The sequence below is a fragment of the Mus caroli genome, unplaced genomic scaffold (genome assembly GCF_978045245.1).
Source record: "Mus caroli unplaced genomic scaffold, Mus_caroli_1 scaffold_16, whole genome shotgun sequence".
NCBI classification, from domain to species: domain Eukaryota; kingdom Metazoa; phylum Chordata; class Mammalia; order Rodentia; family Muridae; genus Mus; species Mus caroli.
The window spans coordinates 6156083-6175179 of NW_028227271.1; the positions used below are offsets into that span (position 1 = coordinate 6156083).

The 19097-nt window shown below is 52.1% G+C and overlaps 1 protein-coding gene across 2 annotated transcripts in view; it reads left to right on the forward strand.

Annotated features, from left to right (window-relative positions):
* The first annotated feature begins 9848 nt into the window (after window positions 1–9848).
* Col2a1 (collagen type II alpha 1 chain) overlaps window positions 9849–19097 on the forward strand; it is a 28703-nt gene continuing 19454 nt past the window's right edge. The window contains exons 1-12 of one of the 2 annotated variants that reach the window (XM_021182829.2): window positions 9849–9933; window positions 13773–13976; window positions 15101–15117; window positions 15508–15540; window positions 15664–15696; window positions 15797–15850; window positions 15991–16095; window positions 16994–17071; window positions 17708–17752; window positions 17858–17911; window positions 18246–18299; window positions 19007–19060. In XM_021182829.2, coding sequence (XP_021038488.1) covers window positions 9849–9933; window positions 13773–13976; window positions 15101–15117; window positions 15508–15540; window positions 15664–15696; window positions 15797–15850; window positions 15991–16095; window positions 16994–17071; window positions 17708–17752; window positions 17858–17911; window positions 18246–18299; window positions 19007–19060 — 816 coding nt within the window. The remainder of the gene's footprint in view (window positions 9934–13772; window positions 13977–15100; window positions 15118–15507; window positions 15541–15663; window positions 15697–15796; window positions 15851–15990; window positions 16096–16993; window positions 17072–17707; window positions 17753–17857; window positions 17912–18245; window positions 18300–19006; window positions 19061–19097) is intronic. The other variant, XM_021182830.2, reaches the window with a different exon arrangement.

Genomic DNA, 19097 nt, shown 5'->3' on the forward strand with positions numbered 1-19097 from the left:
AGGGTTTCTCTGTATAGCCCTGGCTGTCTTGGAACTCACTCTGTAGACCAGGCTGGTCTTGAACTCAGAAATCCGCCTGCCTCTGCCTTTCATGTGCTGGGATTAAAGGTGTGCACCACCACTCCCCGGCCTAAAATTGCACATATTCATGCAGAAGAACATGCATAGTGCCAGGCGCATGTGTAGAGGTCAGAAGAATCAGTTCGCTTTTCCTACCAGGTGGGCCCCAGGAATCCAACTCCAGGGCACAGGCTTTTATCCACCGAGATCTCGCCAGCCTAGCACCTCGTCTCCCAACTCCCACACAACTTGTCTCTTGGACTGTGGGCGGAAGGACTCTTGGTGCAGGGACTCTGAAATGGATCTTTTGCACTACTCCAAAGTGGCTGGGCATGTAGTAGGCGCTTAGTTAATGTTAGCTCCTGTTAGAGTGTTTGCAAAGAGTACTGTTGGGTAAACACTAGCTAATTAGCTGCCGTTTGCTTGGACATTCATTAGCATGCTAATGGAGTTGTACACAGGACCCAGCTCAGTGGCTGTCTCAGCTTTGCAATGGAGATGCGTGTCTTATCCTGGCAGGTCCTTAGCTCAGCCTACAACAATCAGGGGTGTATGTGATCTTGTCTGCCAAGGCATCCACCGGTTGTTAGTCACTAAAGGCCCAGGAGGTGGGCCGAGATGACAGTTGTAGCTAGTTGGAATATTCTGTGTACCTTGAGGCATTTCTCTTGGACCACGGGAGGAAGGAGAGAAGGCTGGCTTCGGCTCCTAGCTCATGGCTTGAGCTCCTTAGGCCAGTGAGGCAGAAGCAAGAGCCAGTGGGCCCGTGTGAGAGTGGGGCCTAAATGCAAGGAGCTGCCTGCCTGTCATAGCCACACCAGGTAGCAATCACAGCTCTGGCCAAGCAATGACACCTTTTAGCTTCCCGGTGGGTTCCTTTTAGTATTTAGTCAAGGGATTACTGAGAGCACAACAAGATCCCATTAGGGTTGTAGAGGTGAAGGGACAAAAACTGAGCTGGTGCCTCTCATCACAGAGCCCCTAGGCAACTTCATTCCATCCATGGAGGCTCTGAGCCACAGAAGAAAGCACGTTGACCAAGATTACAGGGGGAGTTAGGGTAGAAATAAAAATGGAGTTTCTTCTTCTTCTTCCTCTTCTTCTTCCTCTTCCTCCTCCTCCTCCTCCTCCTCCTCTTCTTCTTCTTCTTCTTCTTCCTCTTCCTCTTCCTCTTCCTCTTCCTCTTCCTCTTCCTCTTCTTCTTCTTCTTCTTCTTCTTCTCCTCCTCCTCCTCCTCCTCCTCCTCCTCTTCCTCCTCCTCCTCCTCTTCTTCTTTCTCACCTCCTCTCCTCTCTCTTCTCTCTCTTCTCTCTCTTCTCCTCCCTCCTCTCCTTCTGTCTCCCCCTCCTTTGAATTGTGTCCTCTAAGATTTCTTACCAAACAAAAGCCCTTGCAGGTCTCTCTTCCCCACTATGGATCGCCCCAGTTTTAACAATCCATCTTGTTTTAAGCTATCAGCCACCATTTGCTATCTTGTTCTGCAGGACAACCTTGATGGTTGTCATCCCTTCTGGGGGAAAGTCGTGTTGGAGTACTCACCAGAGAAATGGCCGTTAATGACTATATGCCTTCCCGTGAGCCTCCCGGGCACAGCAGCCTGTGGAAAGATCACACTGCTGCTTCCACACTGATCGCACAATGTCAGGAAGGCCGATACACACAGAGCACTTTGCCCTCAGCCTCATGAGAATGCATGCGGTCCAGATACAACCGGGTAAGGATTACAGGGTAAGGTCTGGTCCCCCAGGAGATGAGAAGCAAAAGCTACTGAGAAGGCTGGTTGGTGGCCCAATATTACACACAGAGGGCAGCATGCAGAGAAAGCAGGTTTCTAATGATCTTAACTCGGTTACCTCAGGCTTCTTTCGCTGCCCCACCTTCAGCTCAGAGGTCACACGTTGTCTGTGGATGGCGCTGAAGGTACTCTAGCAGAGCCAACTATGCCACCTCACAGTAAGGTATGTTGCAACCTGTCCACCTCCAAGTTAGACTCTATGTAACTATGTCCCCTCCCCTGAGAGGGCGAATGGGCTTGAGGGAGAGAGCCACTTCTAATGGTTCACCCTGGGCATCCTCACACCTGTGGGGTGGTACTCTTGCACAGTGAAGCCTGGTGTGGGGCGAGGGAGCTGACAGGAAAGAGGGCATAGACAGTAGAGGGATAGGGCACTGGGGGATTGTGACCGAAATCCTGGAGGCTGGAGGCTGGCTGAAGGTGTAGAGGACAGTGTAACAGTGGCTGCCCCAGACAGGTGCCTGGGGTAAAAACAGGCGAGGCACCCTCCGGAGTTTGGGATTCTGTGTCCTTTTCTGTGTTGTTTTTGGCCATGGAATCCACTAGAAACGTCTTCTCCAGTTTTTTAGGGACTTCCTGGAAGGCGCACCCCACCCTAGAGTGGGGTAAAGATGCTTCCTGGAGAGCTGGCCACAGTGGGTCGGAGGGTATGACAGCAGAATCTTCTCTCCTCTTCCCCCTTCCCCGGTACTCTGTGGAATAAACAAGCCTAGGCCTCATCTTGTGTCAGTCTCCCTCCCAGGGTTGATCTACCCTTTCCTACTGAAGAACGGGAACACAGACATGACCTCTCACCTACTTGTAAAGGAGGGAATATTGTGAGAGATGTCACAACGGCACCGCCTCTGAAACTGGCCTTTTTTGAACACCCTGTCTCTGTTCGTTTTCTGTTGCTATAACACAGTCCTGAGATGTTATAACAAACGCTGTTTTGACTCACAGCTCTGGAGCCTTGGAAGTTCTAGTATCTGGTACTAACAGGGTAACTGTGTATCGCTGCAGCAGGTGGTGTGAGAGAGAACGGGAAGGCTCCCTCTCTTTATGACAGCTTTCTCCTAAGGGTTGCTGCAAGGACAAACCTCATGACCTTCAGGTGAACAAGTCATGTTCAAATGGCAGGACTCTCTCTCCTAACTCCTTTCTTCTCTCCCTCTTTTCTTCTTTCTTCAGCTCCTGCCCTTGCTCTCTGACCTGCCTACTTCCAGAGCCCAGCATTTGTAACTGCCGGCCACACAAACCATATCTTCTCTCTTTTCTCTTGTCAGGGCTCCCCATGTCTACATATCTCCCAGATTTCTTGTGTGTGTGTGTGTGTGTGTGTGTGTGTGTGTACTCACGCACAGATTTGCATATAATGTGTGTAAGCATGAGTGTGGAAGCCAGGGGTTAAAGGTCAAGCAAGTGCTTTCATCCATCTTACTGTTTGAGATAGGGCAGCAGCTCGCTGTACTTGAATCTCATCAGGCTCACCAGCAGAACCTCAGAGAGCCTCCCCAATGATGAAACCACAGGTTGGCCATCCCACCGCTGCCATCCCACCCAGATTTTACAGGGCTGCTGGGGATTGAACTCAGGTCCTCGTGCTGTGCGACAGCATTTTACTAACCAAGCTGAGGGAGGCGTGTGTGTGTGTGTGTGTGTGTGTGTGTGTGTGTGTGTGTGAGAGAGAGAGAGAGAGAGAGGGAGGGGGAGGGGAAGGGGGAGGCGGAGGGGGAGGGGGAGGGGGAGGGGGAGGCGGAGGGGGAGGGGGAGGGAGAGGGAGAGGGAGAGGGAGAGGGAGAGGGAGAGGGAGAGGGAGGGGGAGGGGGAGGGGGAGGGGGAGGCGGAGGGGGAGGGGGAGAGGGAGAGGGAGAGGGAGAGGGAGAGGGAGAGGGAGAGGGAGAGGGAGAGGGAGAGGGAGAGGGAGAGGGAGAGGGAGAGAGACTAAGGCACAGCTCCACGGTACTTGCCACGTGGGGAGATGGGGAGTGGTCCTGCCACATGAGTTACTGACTCTTTGAAGGTGTCTCCTGGAGCCACCATGCTACATGGCTGCTCAAGTTTTCTGGCTCTAGGAAATGGCTGCGTTTGATGTAGAACCCATTCCTTCATCTGCAGTCTGCTGGGGGCTTCCAAGCTTCTGCATTTTTTTCCTTCTGCCCCTAGAACCCTCAAGAGCCAATGAGAGACATTCCCAAAGCCAGAAGGCTATTCTACTTCAAGAAAGTACAAGGTTTGATATGAAAGGGTTTTGTTTAAAGTACATACATACATACATACATACATACATGGGAATTTTTTTTTGGGGGGGGGGTTCGAGACAGAGTTTCTCTGTGTAGCACTGGCTGTCCTGGAACTCACTCTGTAGACCAGGTTGGTCTCGAACTCAGAAATCTACCTGCCTCTGCCTCCCAAGTGCTGGGATTAAAGGTGTGTGCCACCACTGCCCAGCAAGGAAAAATCTTTATGAATAAAAGTACAGCTTTTTTTTTCCCCCAAAGAGGAAGGCTAAAACACCAGACATCTTTTTCTTCCCATTTTTATTCTCCCAGCCCCATCCAAAGGTCTGGCTCATAAGCCATAAGTAGAAGGGGCTAAAATAGAAGTAATATAAGCCTGAGCGAGACTCAGTGGCAACCAGTGCCTTTCATGGAGTTCTCACATCTATGTGTAATTCCCTCCCTTACTTCTACTTCTCATCCCCACCTCCCCGGCCCTTGTAGTTTACACCGTTCTGGGCCCTGCCATGTCTTCTGGCTTGCTCCATTCTTCTGTGCTCTCACACAGGGCTTGATTGTATGGACACATGCATTTCCGAACCCCAGGCATCCTCAAACTCAGCTCCTTCAAGAAGCCTACTTCTGCTTATCCCTCGCTTCTTCCCTTCCTTTGTCCCCCTCCCCTCCCTTCTCTGCCTCTTGCACCTCTCTCCCTCCATCGGAACAGAGCTTGTTTCCGACATTTCACCCCCATGTTTCTCCTGCACCCCTTTGCATTTGTTCTGTGCCTCTATCTTGTGGAGAAGTCAATGTCTTGCATAAGAACTAAACTGCGTCTGCGTGGCACCGGGACAGGCTGGAGTCTGGGTGGGATTCTTAATGCTGTTTGCCTTTGAGAGCCCATAGTAGCGCATTTATGGACTTATGGAACGGAATGCACACCATAAATCTGCAAAAACCCTATCCTGGACAGCCCTGATCCTGTTACCCTGGCCCAGAAATGCCAAAAGAAAACACAAACATGCCTTGAAAGGCTGTCTGAAGGGAGCCCGACCAACAGAGGCCAAGTGTCCTGTTGGAGGAGCCAAGCCTCCCTCCCCTCCTCCCAGGCCGTGTGAAGCTTGTCATTCACCACCTGCCATATTTGGGGTGGGCTTAGCTCTTCAGAATGTGGGGCCTTCCCTACTTTATCACTGATTTTAAGTGGATTTAGGTAGAGGAAAAGAGACCTTTTCTTTACAGTATACCTATTAATATCTTTCCCAATAAGGTCGTGTCTACATAAGTCTAAATTTGGGCTGAGAATATAGCTCGGTGGTAGAGTGCTTGTCTAGTGTGTGTGAGGCCCCGAGTTCAAACCCCAGCACCACAAAAAGTCTAAATTAATATCTTCATAAAAGAGAGAAAAATAGCGGGCTGCTTATTCTGTCTATATACAACATAAAGTCATTGACTTAACTGATCCGTTTTGCCGCGTTGTCTGATTTGGGGCAGATACAGACTGTGTCTGTTTAATTGCTAACTTTCCTAACTCCTGATGTGTGAGGAAGCAGTGATGTCACAGGGGTCTCACACTCAGATCATCAGGTCCTGTCCCCTACCCAGCGAGGAAGACAAAGTTCTTTGTTCCTCTCATCGATCTGATGTTGGCATAAATGTTTTCCACGTTAAGAAAATGTATGTAAGCCAGCCATAGTGGCCCATGCTGTTAGTCACAGCAATCGGGAGGCAGAGGAGGGTGGATCTCTGAGCTCAAGGCCTGCCTGGTCTACAGAGTAAGTTCTGGGACAGCCAGGGCTACACAGAGAAACCCTGTCTCAGAAAACCAAACAGATAAACAAAATTGTGTCTCTCTCTCTCTCTCTCTCTCTCTCTTTCTGTGTGTGTGTGTGTGTGTGTGTGTGTGTGTGCACCTTAGGAATGTATATTCCTAAATACATAACTACAACCTACTCAGTCTGTGTAACGTTACTTGCATATATGTTTTCTGGGCTGAGCATTCGGTGCTGGAAAACCAATTGGCATGCCCTTCCCTAGGGAAGACTGTTTCTTCCACTCTCAGGATGCCTTAGTTTTCTGTAGTTCTCTGGGTAGGGTAGAAGTTTCCTGGGCTTCTCTCATCCCCACATCCATGTAAGATGCCCGTTGTTGTCCTTGTTCAACCCTTGTTAGGTAGCCATGCTGGTGAGACTTCATGAGTGTAACTTCTGACATTCCCAGAACACACAGTTGCATGGCAAACTCCCCGTTCCCGTGGCCCTTAGAATCTTCCTGACCCCTCTTCTGCAATGATTCCTGAGCCTTTAGGTGCGGGAGTTGTATTATAGGTTTATCCATTGGGACTAGGCTGCACAACTCCTGCCTTCTGATTGTTTGTGGTTTTCTGTAATGATCTCTGCCTGTCGCAAAGAGAAGTCTCCTTGATGGGGTGGAGGATGGGAGCTACACTTATCTGCGGGTGTAAGGACAAATATTTGGAATGTAGTTAGAAATTACGATGGTTTAGTGAAGTGGAGGTTGCAGGCTTTCCTCCAAGATCCATGATTCCATGTGGCCCGTGCAGTTAGCCTACATCTCAAGTAGCAGGCATGACTTCCTTCTTGTTAAGAGGTCTGAAGTCCGCATAGAGAGCTGCTGGTTACTGGCCAGGTATACTTGCCATCCTGCACCCTTGGGTTAGCGAGCCACACTGGCCATTGTGTTCATAGGCATTGGAGTTGAATGTAGGACTCTTGGTTGGTCCCTCCTTTGGAAATTTGTGTTGTGCCTTCTGTCACCCTGAAAGCTAGCCCTCAGGCATGAGTCCGACTTCGCCATGAGGGAGTGCAGGCAGCTATAAAGCAGATGTTCTCTGTGGCCACTGCACACAGTAGCACCAATGACCGAGGCAGTGGTGTTTTACACACTCCGTGTCAACTTCATATTGCTTCTCTATCTCAGCCCTGGCTGCTGTTTTTATCAGCATGGTCCTTCCCGCCTCCCAGTGATAGAACCTCATGATGCTCTGCAAATCCTCTACCATTGAACCACATCCCAGTTCCCTTGCTGCGCTCCTTATGTTTTCTGGAAACAGCTGCTCCATTTGTGTGCATCAAGCTAGTAACGTCAGATGACACCACCTTTGTTAACCATGAGCTATGTTAACCACAGACTGTCAGACACCCAGTAAGAAGGACGCATACGTTCCGGCCAACCAGAATGTTCCTTTCCTGTTCTTTTCAGTCCCATCTCTGTGCTGTGTAGGAGGAGACTCTAGAGCTGGCCGTGGAATTTCAGTAATTTCTATTTATTCCAGCTTCGTCCATTTCAACTCTAGATCGATTTTGCTTCAGTTAATCGCCCATTTCTGGTAATTATTACTATTTTTTTTTTCAAGACAGGGTTTCTCTGTGTAGCCCTGGCTGTCCTGGAACTCACTCTGTAGACCAGGCTGGCCTCAAACTCAGAAATCCACCTGCCTCTGCCTCCCAAGTGCTGGGATTAAAGGCATGCAACACCACTGTCCTGCCAATTTTGTTTTTAGTTGCAGGAAATGGAGAGCTGAATCGAGTTCTTTTATGCAGATATTGCATATATATATATATATACATATATGTGTGTATATGTGTGTGTGTGTACATGTTTGTCTATGTATATACATAGGCAGAAAAACAACACATTCTAAATATATTAGGAAAGGCAGCTCAGAGACCCAATGAAATCTGTAAAGATGTGTGAGAGTTACAAACTGACTTCCAGGCCAAGACTGGACACCCATGGTCCAAAGAAGACTTGGGCACTGCAGACTTAAAGCCACCTTTCTAGCAGAGACCGAGGCAGAAGGATCTAGCTCTGAACGAAAAGCCTTGAATAGCCTGGGAAGGTGTAAGAAAGACTCAAGCAGGGCTGGTGAGATGGCTCAGTGGGTAAGAGCACCCGACTGCTCTTCCGAAGGTCCAGAGTTCAAATCCCAGCAACCACATGGTGGCTCACAACCATCCGTAATGAGATCTGGCGCCCTCTTCTGGAGTGTCTGAAGACAGCTATAGTGTACTTACATATAATAAATAAATAAATCTTAAAAAAAAAAAAAGAAAGACTCAAGCAATCCCCAACCTAGACTGGCTGAAACCCAGTGGCATTTTACATTAACAAACAAACAAACAAACAAACAAACAACAAAACGCTCTCTACTTCTCCAGCCAGCATACTTGCAGGGAAATTACGTTCTACACACTCGAAGTTCTTTGTTTCCATCCTGAGAAACCCCAAAGTCTGAGGTGGTATGGTGTGCTGGGTAAGCCCCCCACCTGCAGCATTCCCTGGGAGTGCCAGTCAGGTCCATAGAGGTGACTTCTCCCAAGGACTTCCAGCTTCCCGGAGGAATGCAACACAGAAACCCAACTTCGAGACAAAGGAGTTACTGCTTAAATCAGGCCTTAATTTCCAAGTTTCACTTTGCTTAAAGTTCACGGGAGGACCATCTCACTCCTGAAGGAAAGGTGTATTTGGGGACTCATCCTCACCCTCCTTGTTCTCAAAGGAGACTTCCGGGAGCAAGGGCTAGGCTGAGCCTCCGCAGTTTGGGCTAAGGTAGGGGTTGGGGAGCAAGGAAGGTAGGTGAGGCTGGAGGTCCAGGGATAGGGGAAGACTTGGAGAATCAGGTTGGGGTGGGGGAATAATTAGGAAAACTCTGGTGCTTTCCCCGCCCCTCACAAAGCCGAGTCCAGCTGGAGCCACCTCCAGACTCTCTGGCCAGAGCCCTAGAGTGGCCAACAGTCCCTGGCCAGCGGTTGCTCTATCCAGGCTAAGGGCACCCACTCCCCTGGAGATTCCTGAACCTGGGCCAGGAAGAGCCGAACTAGACAAGCGTCTCCAATCCATCCCGTTTTGTCCCAGGGTTGTCTGCAGTCCCGTTAGTCCCTTCCCTGGCCTGTTCGCCCCTTAGACCTCCACACAGGTCTCCCTCTGTGTAGGAATGCACCAGCCGCTGTCCTAGCCACCCTTTCAGTTCCCCCTTCTACCTAGGCCTTTTCTAGCTAGTTGGATGGGGGATGGGTTAGGGAGGCTGTGGTCCCGAGACTCCAGGTGGGAGCTCACTGGGCAGGTACTCCGCAAAGGAGCTGTAAGGCAGGTCTGGAAAACTGTCCCCCAGATTTAGGATTCTGGACAACGACCATCTGCTCATGCTTTGGTCCCCCACGCACCTCCCCGCCTCCTAAATTCCCCATCCCCACCTTTCTTGCTCCTTTCTGTTGCTTCGTCCTCCCTGCCTTGGGTCTAAAACTCCAGGCTTATGCCTCTGCAAACAACCCCCTCCCTTCTAACCCCAGCAGAACTCCGAGGAAAGGGGCCCGATGCCCCCCCCCTTCTCGCCTGTGGTTAGAGGGGGCAGTGTGGCAGTCCCAAGTGGGGGCGACCGGAGGCTGTCTCGGTGCCCCGCCCGATCAGGCCACTGGGCACATCGGGGGCGGGAAGCTGGGCTCACGAAAGGGGCGACTGGCCTTGGCAGGTGTGGGCTCTGGTCCGGCCTGGGCGGGCTCCGGGGGCGGGGTCTCAGGTTACAGCCCCGCGGGGGGCTGGGGGGCGGCCCGCGGTTTGGGCCGGTTTGCCAGCCTTTGGAGCGACCGGGAGCATATAACTGGAGCCTCTGCTGGGGGAAGACGCAGAGCGCCGCTGGGCTGCCGGGTCTCCTGCCTCCTCCTGCTCCTAGGGCCTCCTGCATGAGGGCGCGGTAGAGACCCGGACCCGCTCCGTGCTCTGCCGCCTCGCTGCGCTTCGCCCCGGCCAGGCTCTGCCAGGCCTCGCGGTGAGCCATGATCCGCCTCGGGGCTCCCCAGTCGCTGGTGCTGCTGACGCTGCTCATCGCCGCGGTCCTACGGTGTCAGGGCCAGGATGCCCGTAAGTTGCCCGCCGCCCCTGCCTACTTCCCTAACTTGCGACCCTTTTCCTCCTACTCCCTCCCCCAAGTCCTGGTCCGGGTTAGGGCGCTAAGTCCTAAGCGCAGAGTATACAGGACTACACCGATCCTAATTCTGCTAGTAAGGACCTCTGTCGCAGCATCTTCAGTGAGAGTCACGATTGGAGACATTCTCAGGTCCCTGCGTTAAGCAAGGATATGAACTTGCAAAGCGTCGTATGCAACAGGTTTGAACACAGACGTAACGCATCCCCTTCCACCAGCTTTGATCAGGAGGTTTCGAGCTCAATAAAAGAAGTCCCACACTTAAAAGTAGGAGAGAAATCGAGAGACGCCTACGGGTTGATTTATCAGCCTAGTCTAGGGGTTAGACGCTGCAGAGCTCAAAGGGGCGCTAGACAAAGAACTAACTCTGACCCTGATGGATTGAAATCTGAGGCCACAAAGAAAAAGCGGCTCCCGGCGACTTCAGCGCAGCTCTCCAGTCCCCTCCGCTATCAGGCTGGCCCACCGAAAGGTGCAGCCGGGCAGCCCTTCTTTGAAACTCGGCTCTCCCCTTGCCTCCGTTGGGCTGCAGGAATTTGACATCTGAAAAACGTTGACACTGCAAACAGACCTGCTTTCCAAATGTGTCCCCAAGAGCACCCACACACACACACACACACACACTGTATACCCTACAATGAGTTACTTTACAGCGTGTGTAACCGTGGATGGATATGGGGTCAGGCTAGTGTCCTGAGTATGGCTAGAGGTGGCAGCTGTATAGCCTCGGTCCAAGGGCGGTTCCCGCACCTTTCCATCTCCTCCCTGGGTAAGATCCACTGTCTGGGATTATATTCAGGACAACCGAAGCCTGGAAAGTGTATTAGGTAGAGAATTTTCTTCCACGTGTTTGGGCACGTTTCCGACGGGTAGAGTTCCAGCCCTGTCTTTCTCTGTATGTTACAGACTGTTAATCAATCGCAGGTGAAACTGTTTGGACAGTAGGTGGGGATCAAAGACTCTCTGCCCGTGAGACTCTGTGCTCTTTCCCCTGCCACCAGGCTGTCTCTAGAGATGCTTTGGAAGGAGGCGGGCCCGGGCGGACTTTTTGCTCTTTAGCTTGGCGGACGCGGCGGGGGGGCAGGGCTAGAGCGGGGAGCGCTGCCGCGAGAAGCCCGGGATAGCACTTTCCGACCCCGCCGCGCAGAGTGGCAGGGTGGCGAGCTAAGCCAGAGTCCTGCGCTCGAGCTCTGGGGGCGGGGGGTAGGGGCATCGAAGTGTTTGTATGTGGTCTGAGATAGGCCTGACTGTATTTTTTGTCCTAAACTTTCAAGCACACACACCACAAAGCTGCGGTCTTGACCGGTGTTCTTTATGGAGCGCAGTGGCGTGAACTGAGCGTCTTAATGCTTTCTCGAATTCTTCATCTGATAGCAGAGGCGCTCGCTTAAGTGGCAAAGAGCTCTCTCTCACTGCTGCAACCTTTTTGACAGAGTGAATTCCACAGCTTTGTATGAGTGTGGGTGGGTGGGGGAAGGTTGTCTAAAACTTTCGGTCTCTTACGATTCTGCATCTGACCATGCCCCCCCCCCCAAAATCGTTGGTTTTACACCCCAGCTTGCCTCACCAATGGCAAGACACCCCCACACTCTAGCCTTGGATCCACAGGACCCAAAGACCTGGCGTGGGGCAAGGCGTAGCCTGTGTGGACGTTAGGAATGTCAGAAACCTAGAGTCCACCACGCTCCTCCTCTCCGTCTTTCCACGAGTTTGGGAAACTTGTTGGCCGCGAAGACATTGACCCACATCTGCATTTCTCAGCCCTAGCTTCCAAAAGTGCTGCTGGTTCGGGAGGGGAGACCTCAGTCCTCCTTTGTGAGACTTGTTTGCGTTGGGGGATTGGCAGCGATGGCTTCCAGATGGGCTGAAACCCTGCCCGTATTTATTTAAACTGGTTCCTCGTGGAGAGCTGTGAATCGGGCTCTGTATGCGCTCGAGAAAAGCCCCATTCATGAGAGGCAAGGCCCAGTGGGTCCCCCGACTCCCCGACCCCCCTCTCCCACAATGCACAGCCTCCCCCCCTCATCCCTCCCCCCCCCGCCCCCCCCCCGGCCCCGTGCCCGCCTGCCGCCACCTCCCGGGCTCCGGCCCCGCGCACAGCGGAGACGAAGCAAAACAGTTCCCCGAAAGAGGTAGCTTTTTAATTGGCCGGCCACAAAGAATCACTTATGCCGCACGGCGGTAACGAGGGGAACCGGATCGGGCGGCCAGGATGCTATCTGTAGCCCCTTTCGTGCCACAATTAGGGTGGTGCTGGCTTCCTCAGACCGCACCTAGGCGATCTGGTTACTGCGTTGGCTCCTTTCTTGGGCAGTCATTTAATCCTACATTTTACTCCACGGATGTCTGTCTGTCTGCTGGAGGGTTGTGTCCGGAGCCCCAGCCACAAAGAGTCAGCCAGCAGCTCTCACACCCGGCTGGACCCGCCCCGCCTTTGGCCCGCGCGGCCCTAGGGCGCCCTTCCTGGGGAACCCGATCAGCTTTCACGACGCACCCTCCCCAGGATTTTCTCGGGTTGCCCTAGGCAGTCTTGGGCGATAGAGTGCCATTTCTTAGTCAAGACAGGACATCATTAGCCTTTCCTCACCTCCAGCGATATTAGCGCCGCCGGGGGTGGGGAAAGTGGGATTGGAGCCTGAGGCGGAGGAGCAGGAAGTATCCCAGCAGCTTCGACCTTTTTTCCCCTGGGATTCCTTCAGCTTCTCCTTGATTGTCTTATCTAAAGGCTAGATAGATGGATTTCTTCCAGTGGAAAAGAAAAGGGAGATTTTGATCTTTGGATTCTCGCCCTCCTTGAAGAGCAGAGGGCAGGCCCGTTTCTCCCCACGCCCACTGGGTTTGTGGCTCTTCGCTATTATTCACCCTCAGCTTTTGCCACTGCTTTTGAGATTTTGATGAGAAAAACAGCGCCGGGCGCTGCCTAGCACGTGGTGCGGGCTCTTCAGTCCCTGGCGCTCTCTTGTCAGCACCGTTCTCATGTGCAGGGCGAATTCCAGACGGCAGGGCGCTGGTGGAGAGGGTCCAGCCCGAGCTACTTCTTAGCATTCTTGGAGAATGCAGGTCTAGACTGGTCAGTCTTAGCCACGACTAGGCATTGAGAATCTTCTGCCACCCATATTGTGGCTGCCATCTTCAGTCAGAGGCAAGCCTTCTGGCAGGAGTGTCCCAGCCCGAGGGCTCGGCCTGCCTTTCAGATTATTATGTATTGCTTGTGTCTTCTAACGTTTGTAGGTAGAATTCTCCGCGCTTTCTCTGATTCTTAGCTGTCTCTGTATTTAGAAAATCTTGTTATTCCTAGAGGATGACAAAAAGGATGTCTTTGCTCTGCAGTTAGAGTGTCTCGCCATTTTTTTTTCTGTATTCGCCATCTTTACTGCCCCAGGGTTCCCGCTCAGAGCATCATCTCCCCCTATCACTCAGTTTCACCAACTACCCTTCCCTATCTCCATCCCCCCTCCCCCAATGCTGGGAAGAAGAGACATAGTAGAGTAACAGCCCTCCTTTATCTCGGATTCATGACTCCCACTCCACCCAACATACCAGTCTTGCACAGTGCAAAACATTATAGGTACTGTAGAATACATAGAAAGACAAATTATGTTTTTCAAAACTACTGTGTAAATTCAGTCTGTCTGGTGTGGTCTGCCACCTTACCCCCACCACTCCCTAGCATTTGCATTAATTGTGTCAAGTTTATTACAACCTCTTTCTCTTTCTCTCTGGCTCTTCCCCCCTCCTGCTTGGCACGCCGCCCCTCCCACCCCACTTGGTGCAGAGGAGGCTGGCAGCTGTCTGCAGAATGGGCAGAGGTATAAAGATAAGGATGTATGGAAGCCCTCATCTTGCCGCATCTGTGTGTGTGACACTGGGAATGTCCTCTGCGATGACATAATCTGTGAAGACCCAGACTGCCTCAACCCCGAGATCCCCTTCGGAGAGTGCTGTCCCATCTGCCCAGCTGACCTCGCCACTGCCAGTGGTCGTAATTTATTTATTTATTATTCAACATAAATAAATTACTCGGAGACACAGCAAATGCCTTTCCGTGGGTTTTGGCCTTCTCTTTGAAGCCAAGAAGCTGCTAATCAATCTATTTGATCCCACCAGCAGGGGCACAAAGGCAAGGCCACTTCTCAGTTCCACCAGGTTGAAGCCTGGTGAGCCTGAATCACTACAGAGACCCTCCCTCACCTAACACCCCAGGAGGATGCGAACAGAAACACAGTTATGCTTTCACAAAAGTTTCCCCTCCTGAGTCATGTCGGCTAATTAATTTAAGAAAAGCCAAAGGGGTAGCTGGGCTCTGGGATTTGAAAGGATGATCATGCCCCTGCAAGCTGCTGTGGTTACCCACTCCCAGCTAGAACCAGGGCTAACAAAGAAGAGTACAGCTGACCCCTTACCAGCACCCACACCCACGCAAGCGTCCCATCTCCCTACGGAGAGCGTGGGGGTGCACGCACAGGCTCATGGTTCCCTTCCTACACCTATGGAGAACAGGGCTGAACTGGAATGAGAAGTCGCCTTTCCTGCATGCTTCCCCTACACTGTTGCCTGGTATGGCGCAGACTCTCAGAGGGAGTCGGAGGCGCCCATACCGGTGCGGTGTGAGGACCCAGTGGAGCTTGCTGCTGTGGCGGGGGAGGGGCGTATGGGTCTGGGATGGCCCTGGCTGCAATGCTCTTTGTAACACCTGTGTCCTGCTCTCTTTTGTGCTTACGTCAAGGAGACTCCACGCTAATGTAAGGCTGGCTTCCTTAGACTCTTCTTTGGGAGGGCTCGGGTTGGGAAGGACTGCCTGACCTCTGGGTCTTCTGCGCTTTGCCCCCCCCCCCGTTGCCTCCTCCCCTGCTCTCTGCCATATTCCTGTACACTGTGCATGCTTCTTGACTAATGAGGTTAGAAGCACCTCTGTCCCTTCTAAGTCCCCAGCCACAAAAGGGCTCCGTGATCCTAACCCCACCACAGAGGGATTCCGGGGACAAACAGAAGGATGCACTTCCTTCCTCGGTTGTGGCCTTTTCCTTTCTGATCCTCCGAAGAGAGTTTGAGTGTCAAATTATCATCCCTGTCTCACTTCTCCTTCTCTGTCTTCCCTTGCAGGAAAATTAGGGCCAAAGGTAAGGCACCCCATTTTTAATTTAATTTAATTAATCTAATTACATTCTCACTCCCTGCCCATGCGATTGTATGTATGAGCGTGGACACACGCATGCTATGGCGCATGGGTGGCGGCCCGAGGAAAACATTGAAGACTTGGGTCTCTCTTCCCACCATAGGGCATTAGGCCAGCTCCGTCAGAGCCTTAGCCACTGGGCCATTTCACTGGTCCATGTTTTGCTTTCATGTGTCATGTCCTTCTTCAGAGGCACTGAGATGCTAATCTGGTCTGTGCCTCTTCTTTAGACCTCAGAAGATGTCCATCTGAGAGTCTAGGGTTGTGGGGTGGGGTTCTGTGTGGGAGCTCAGCGGGCTTGCTCAGCCTTCACCTGTCAATGTTTGTGATGCAGGGGCAGAAAGGAGAACCTGGAGACATCAAAGATGTAAGTACAAATTATCCCCACTGTGACCCGTCCCCACCACAAGTCACCTCAACCACAACCCGTGCACCTGCTGTCCCAAATGCACCCCTCTAACCAGTGGGCTCATGACTCTCTCTGACACAGATCATAGGACCCAAAGGACCTCCTGGCCCTCAGGTAAGAAAAGGAGAGATCTCTTTTTCCATTCTTCTCTGACTGCCCCTGACCCATCATGACCTCTAGTTTCATGTCAACACACCTTGCCCCTCACCTTCAGGGACCTGCCGGTGAACAAGGACCCAGAGGTGATCGTGGTGACAAGGGAGAAAAGGTGAGCAGACAGCAACAAATACTGATGTCTGTGTCCCCTGGGTCGTCTAAAGACCTGGCTACCTCCCAAGTGCTACCCAGGGCAGATGGTTCCAAAGGAAGCGGTGCTCCACTGATAACTTTTTTTCTCTTCCTGTCAAGGGTGCACCTGGACCCCGTGGCAGAGATGGAGAACCTGGTACCCCTGGAAATCCTGGCCCCGCTGGCCCTCCAGGTCCCCCTGGTCCCCCTGGCCTTAGCGCAGGAGTAAGTGTCCTTAGTTCTCCTTTCTCCAGGCTGACCCTCCAGAACTGTGGCTTCTAAATTGCTACTCTCTTACCTGGCAGCCTCCCAGAGCCAGCCAGCAGTACGCACATAGCCTGTTCACGGCCTGTAATTAAGGAGGATCGTGTATGAGGCTCCAGGCTCTGGGGGCTAAGGGCTGACTTTCTTTCACTCACTGGGTCTCTGTAAAGCAGGCCTTCAGCTATCTGGCTTCCTGGCACCCCACCATGCGGTTAATTCTTGGGGGAGGGTGTAGGGGTGCCCGCAAAGAATGACTGGGCACTTGTATTTCTCTGGAAGAGCAGTGACCACTGTCCTTGGAAGACATTTGTCCATAGCCCTTGCCAAGTACATTGCAAGCAACCATTCATTCTTATGAAAGAGCCCCACTGAGCGAAGGTGTGTGGCTACTGTCGTGTTTGGAATCACACCAGTCAACAAATTATATGACTGCCCACTTTGTAGGTGTGCCATTTGGAGGTCTGCTGTGTTTTAAATCCTTCAACTTAAACGGGTTCACAGACGCCTACTATAACCCTTCCCGAAATACCTCAAGACCAGATTTCAGCCCTTTGCCAGACATCAACATCGGAGAGAACAAAGGATGCCTTTTAAAGGCGATGTTTTACTTATGAATGTTTCAGAATATGAACGTTTATAAGGCAGAGCGTGAGGGACCGGGACCACCACAAATAACACTTGACTTCCCAAGGAAGTGATTCTACCACTGTCGCAAGGGCACACTCCCAAAACTTTGTCAGACCCCTTTGGCAATTCTGACTGGCTAGTCCCTAATAACTAGAGACTAGGTAGAGCTCCGAGCAATTAGGAATGACACCAGGGCCTCTTAGCCCCCTAACACGGCTCTGTTGCTTTGCAGAACTTCGCGGCCCAGATGGCTGGAGGGTTTGACGAGAAGGCTGGTGGTGCCCAGATGGGAGTCATGCAAGGCCCCATGGTAGGACTCCAGTTCTGTGCTTCCCGGACGGGAGGAGGGCACCTTTCGCAAAGCCAGAGACCCAGCAACCTCTGCCTTCGCGGATGATTTAGGGCATCTCATTTCCATCAGCCATGGGAAAACCTCTCATTTAACCCCGGGGGAGTTTGGTTTTTAATGGTGATGGATGCCAGTCTGGATGATGCTCTAGTGTGTCTAGGAGGAAGGGGGATGGAGTGATGCACAGAGCCGATGTATTAGGGGGCTGTTTGCCACTGCTCTTGGAAGGAGAACTGAAGAATGCAGACAGCAGCTACTGTTCTTCAGCATCCACCAGGCTTCCAGCAGGAAATCTCACCCTGCAGCGATGGCTTGGCACATGCTAAATGAAATTCAGACTTTAGTAAACATGGCCGCCATCCAGGAGGGAGCAAGGCCAGCGTCTCGGTCCAAATGGGGCCTATAAATAAAGATAGATGGTTGAGTGGGGAGTGGGAAAGAAGAGGGAGCAGCCGCCGGAGTCCCTTTGCCCCTCCCCCTCCTATTCCCGTACTATCTTCTTGTCCCTCTCCTGGCTGCTGGTCAGTAGAAGATGGAATCCTAGAAGCCAATGATAAAGCAGGCCAGTAAGCATCTCGTTTTTCTGTTCCAATGCAGGGCCCCATGGGACCCCGTGGACCCCCAGGCCCTGCCGGTGCCCCCGTAAGTGTTCAGTCTTTTCCTCTTGGGGGCGCTTTAGATGCTCATCATCCACATGACGGCGGCACAGATCGGGGGTCAACATGGTGTCCTTATTTCCCCTTTTAGGGCCCTCAAGGATTTCAAGGCAATCCTGGTGAACCTGGCGAGCCTGGTGTCTCTGTGAGTACCACAGGTTACCCTCTCCCAGGAGGTTCTGGGGACAATCTTCTCCTACCCAAGCTACTGTCTGCTCCCAGGCTTTGCCAGCTCTTTCCCACAATGGGAGTGCCTACCCATGGGGCACACCTGCAGAGAATCAATATGGCAGGAACTCCATCGTGACACTTCCCCTTAGGGGTCACCAGCCTGCACAGTCCCCTCCTCCCACCATGATCTACTTTACAGTTTTGTGACTACCTTTTTGTCTCTCTTCCTTGTAGAGTAACTAGCTTCCAAAGCGACCGCCTCGAGTTGTGTTTCCCTTCCAACCATGTCTTGAATTCTCTATTTGTAGGGTCCCATGGGTCCCCGAGGTCCTCCTGGCCCTGCTGGAAAACCTGGTGACGACGTGAGTAGACCCAAGAAGCCCCAGACCCAGAGAGAGGATGTGCTGGGGTTTGGGGTAGAGAGACGTCCTGAGGAACCAGGCTAGCCAGTCCTAAATTCCAGCTATCTACCACCCACATATCCTTTATTTGCAACTCAGCTTGCCAGATCCCTGGGGATCCCTTTAGATCCCACAAGAAGGAGAGTAATTAAAACATCATTAACTTCAGGAAGAGAAATGAGAAAGGAGAGAGCCAGCTGGGATGGGAGGACTCAAAGCACAGCAGTATAGAGAAGAAAAACAAAGCAAGAGTCGGTCAACAAACAGGCTACCATCATCTCAATTGTAAATGAGGTAGACAAACTCAGCCTGAGCCAGAATGTCTACAGAGGAGGGGGACATTAAAAAATAGAGAGAAGAGCTGGCTTTCTTGAGCTATTTTTATGACTGGCAGCACACAGCAAGGCCTCTGGAGGTCAGGGCATACAGGCCAGTCCACAGGGCTCTGGAGAGGGGACCGGACGCTTGCTGGGGACAGTGGAGTGAGGGCCCAGGAACTTGCCAAGGAATAAACCACAGAGGCATTCTGGGTCACAGGCATCTCCAGGGAGGGGGTGGTCAAGGTGGGCAGATAGCCAGATGCCCAGCCGTGGAGTGATTTGTTCCGGGCCCACTACGTATGCTCAAGAGACTGCCAAGAAAAATGAGATATCTCTCTTTCTGTTCAGGGTGAAGCTGGGAAGCCCGGAAAGTCTGGGGAAAGAGGCCTCCCTGGCCCTCAGGTAAAGCTTCATCTTCCCCGCTCTCACAGGCTTTTCC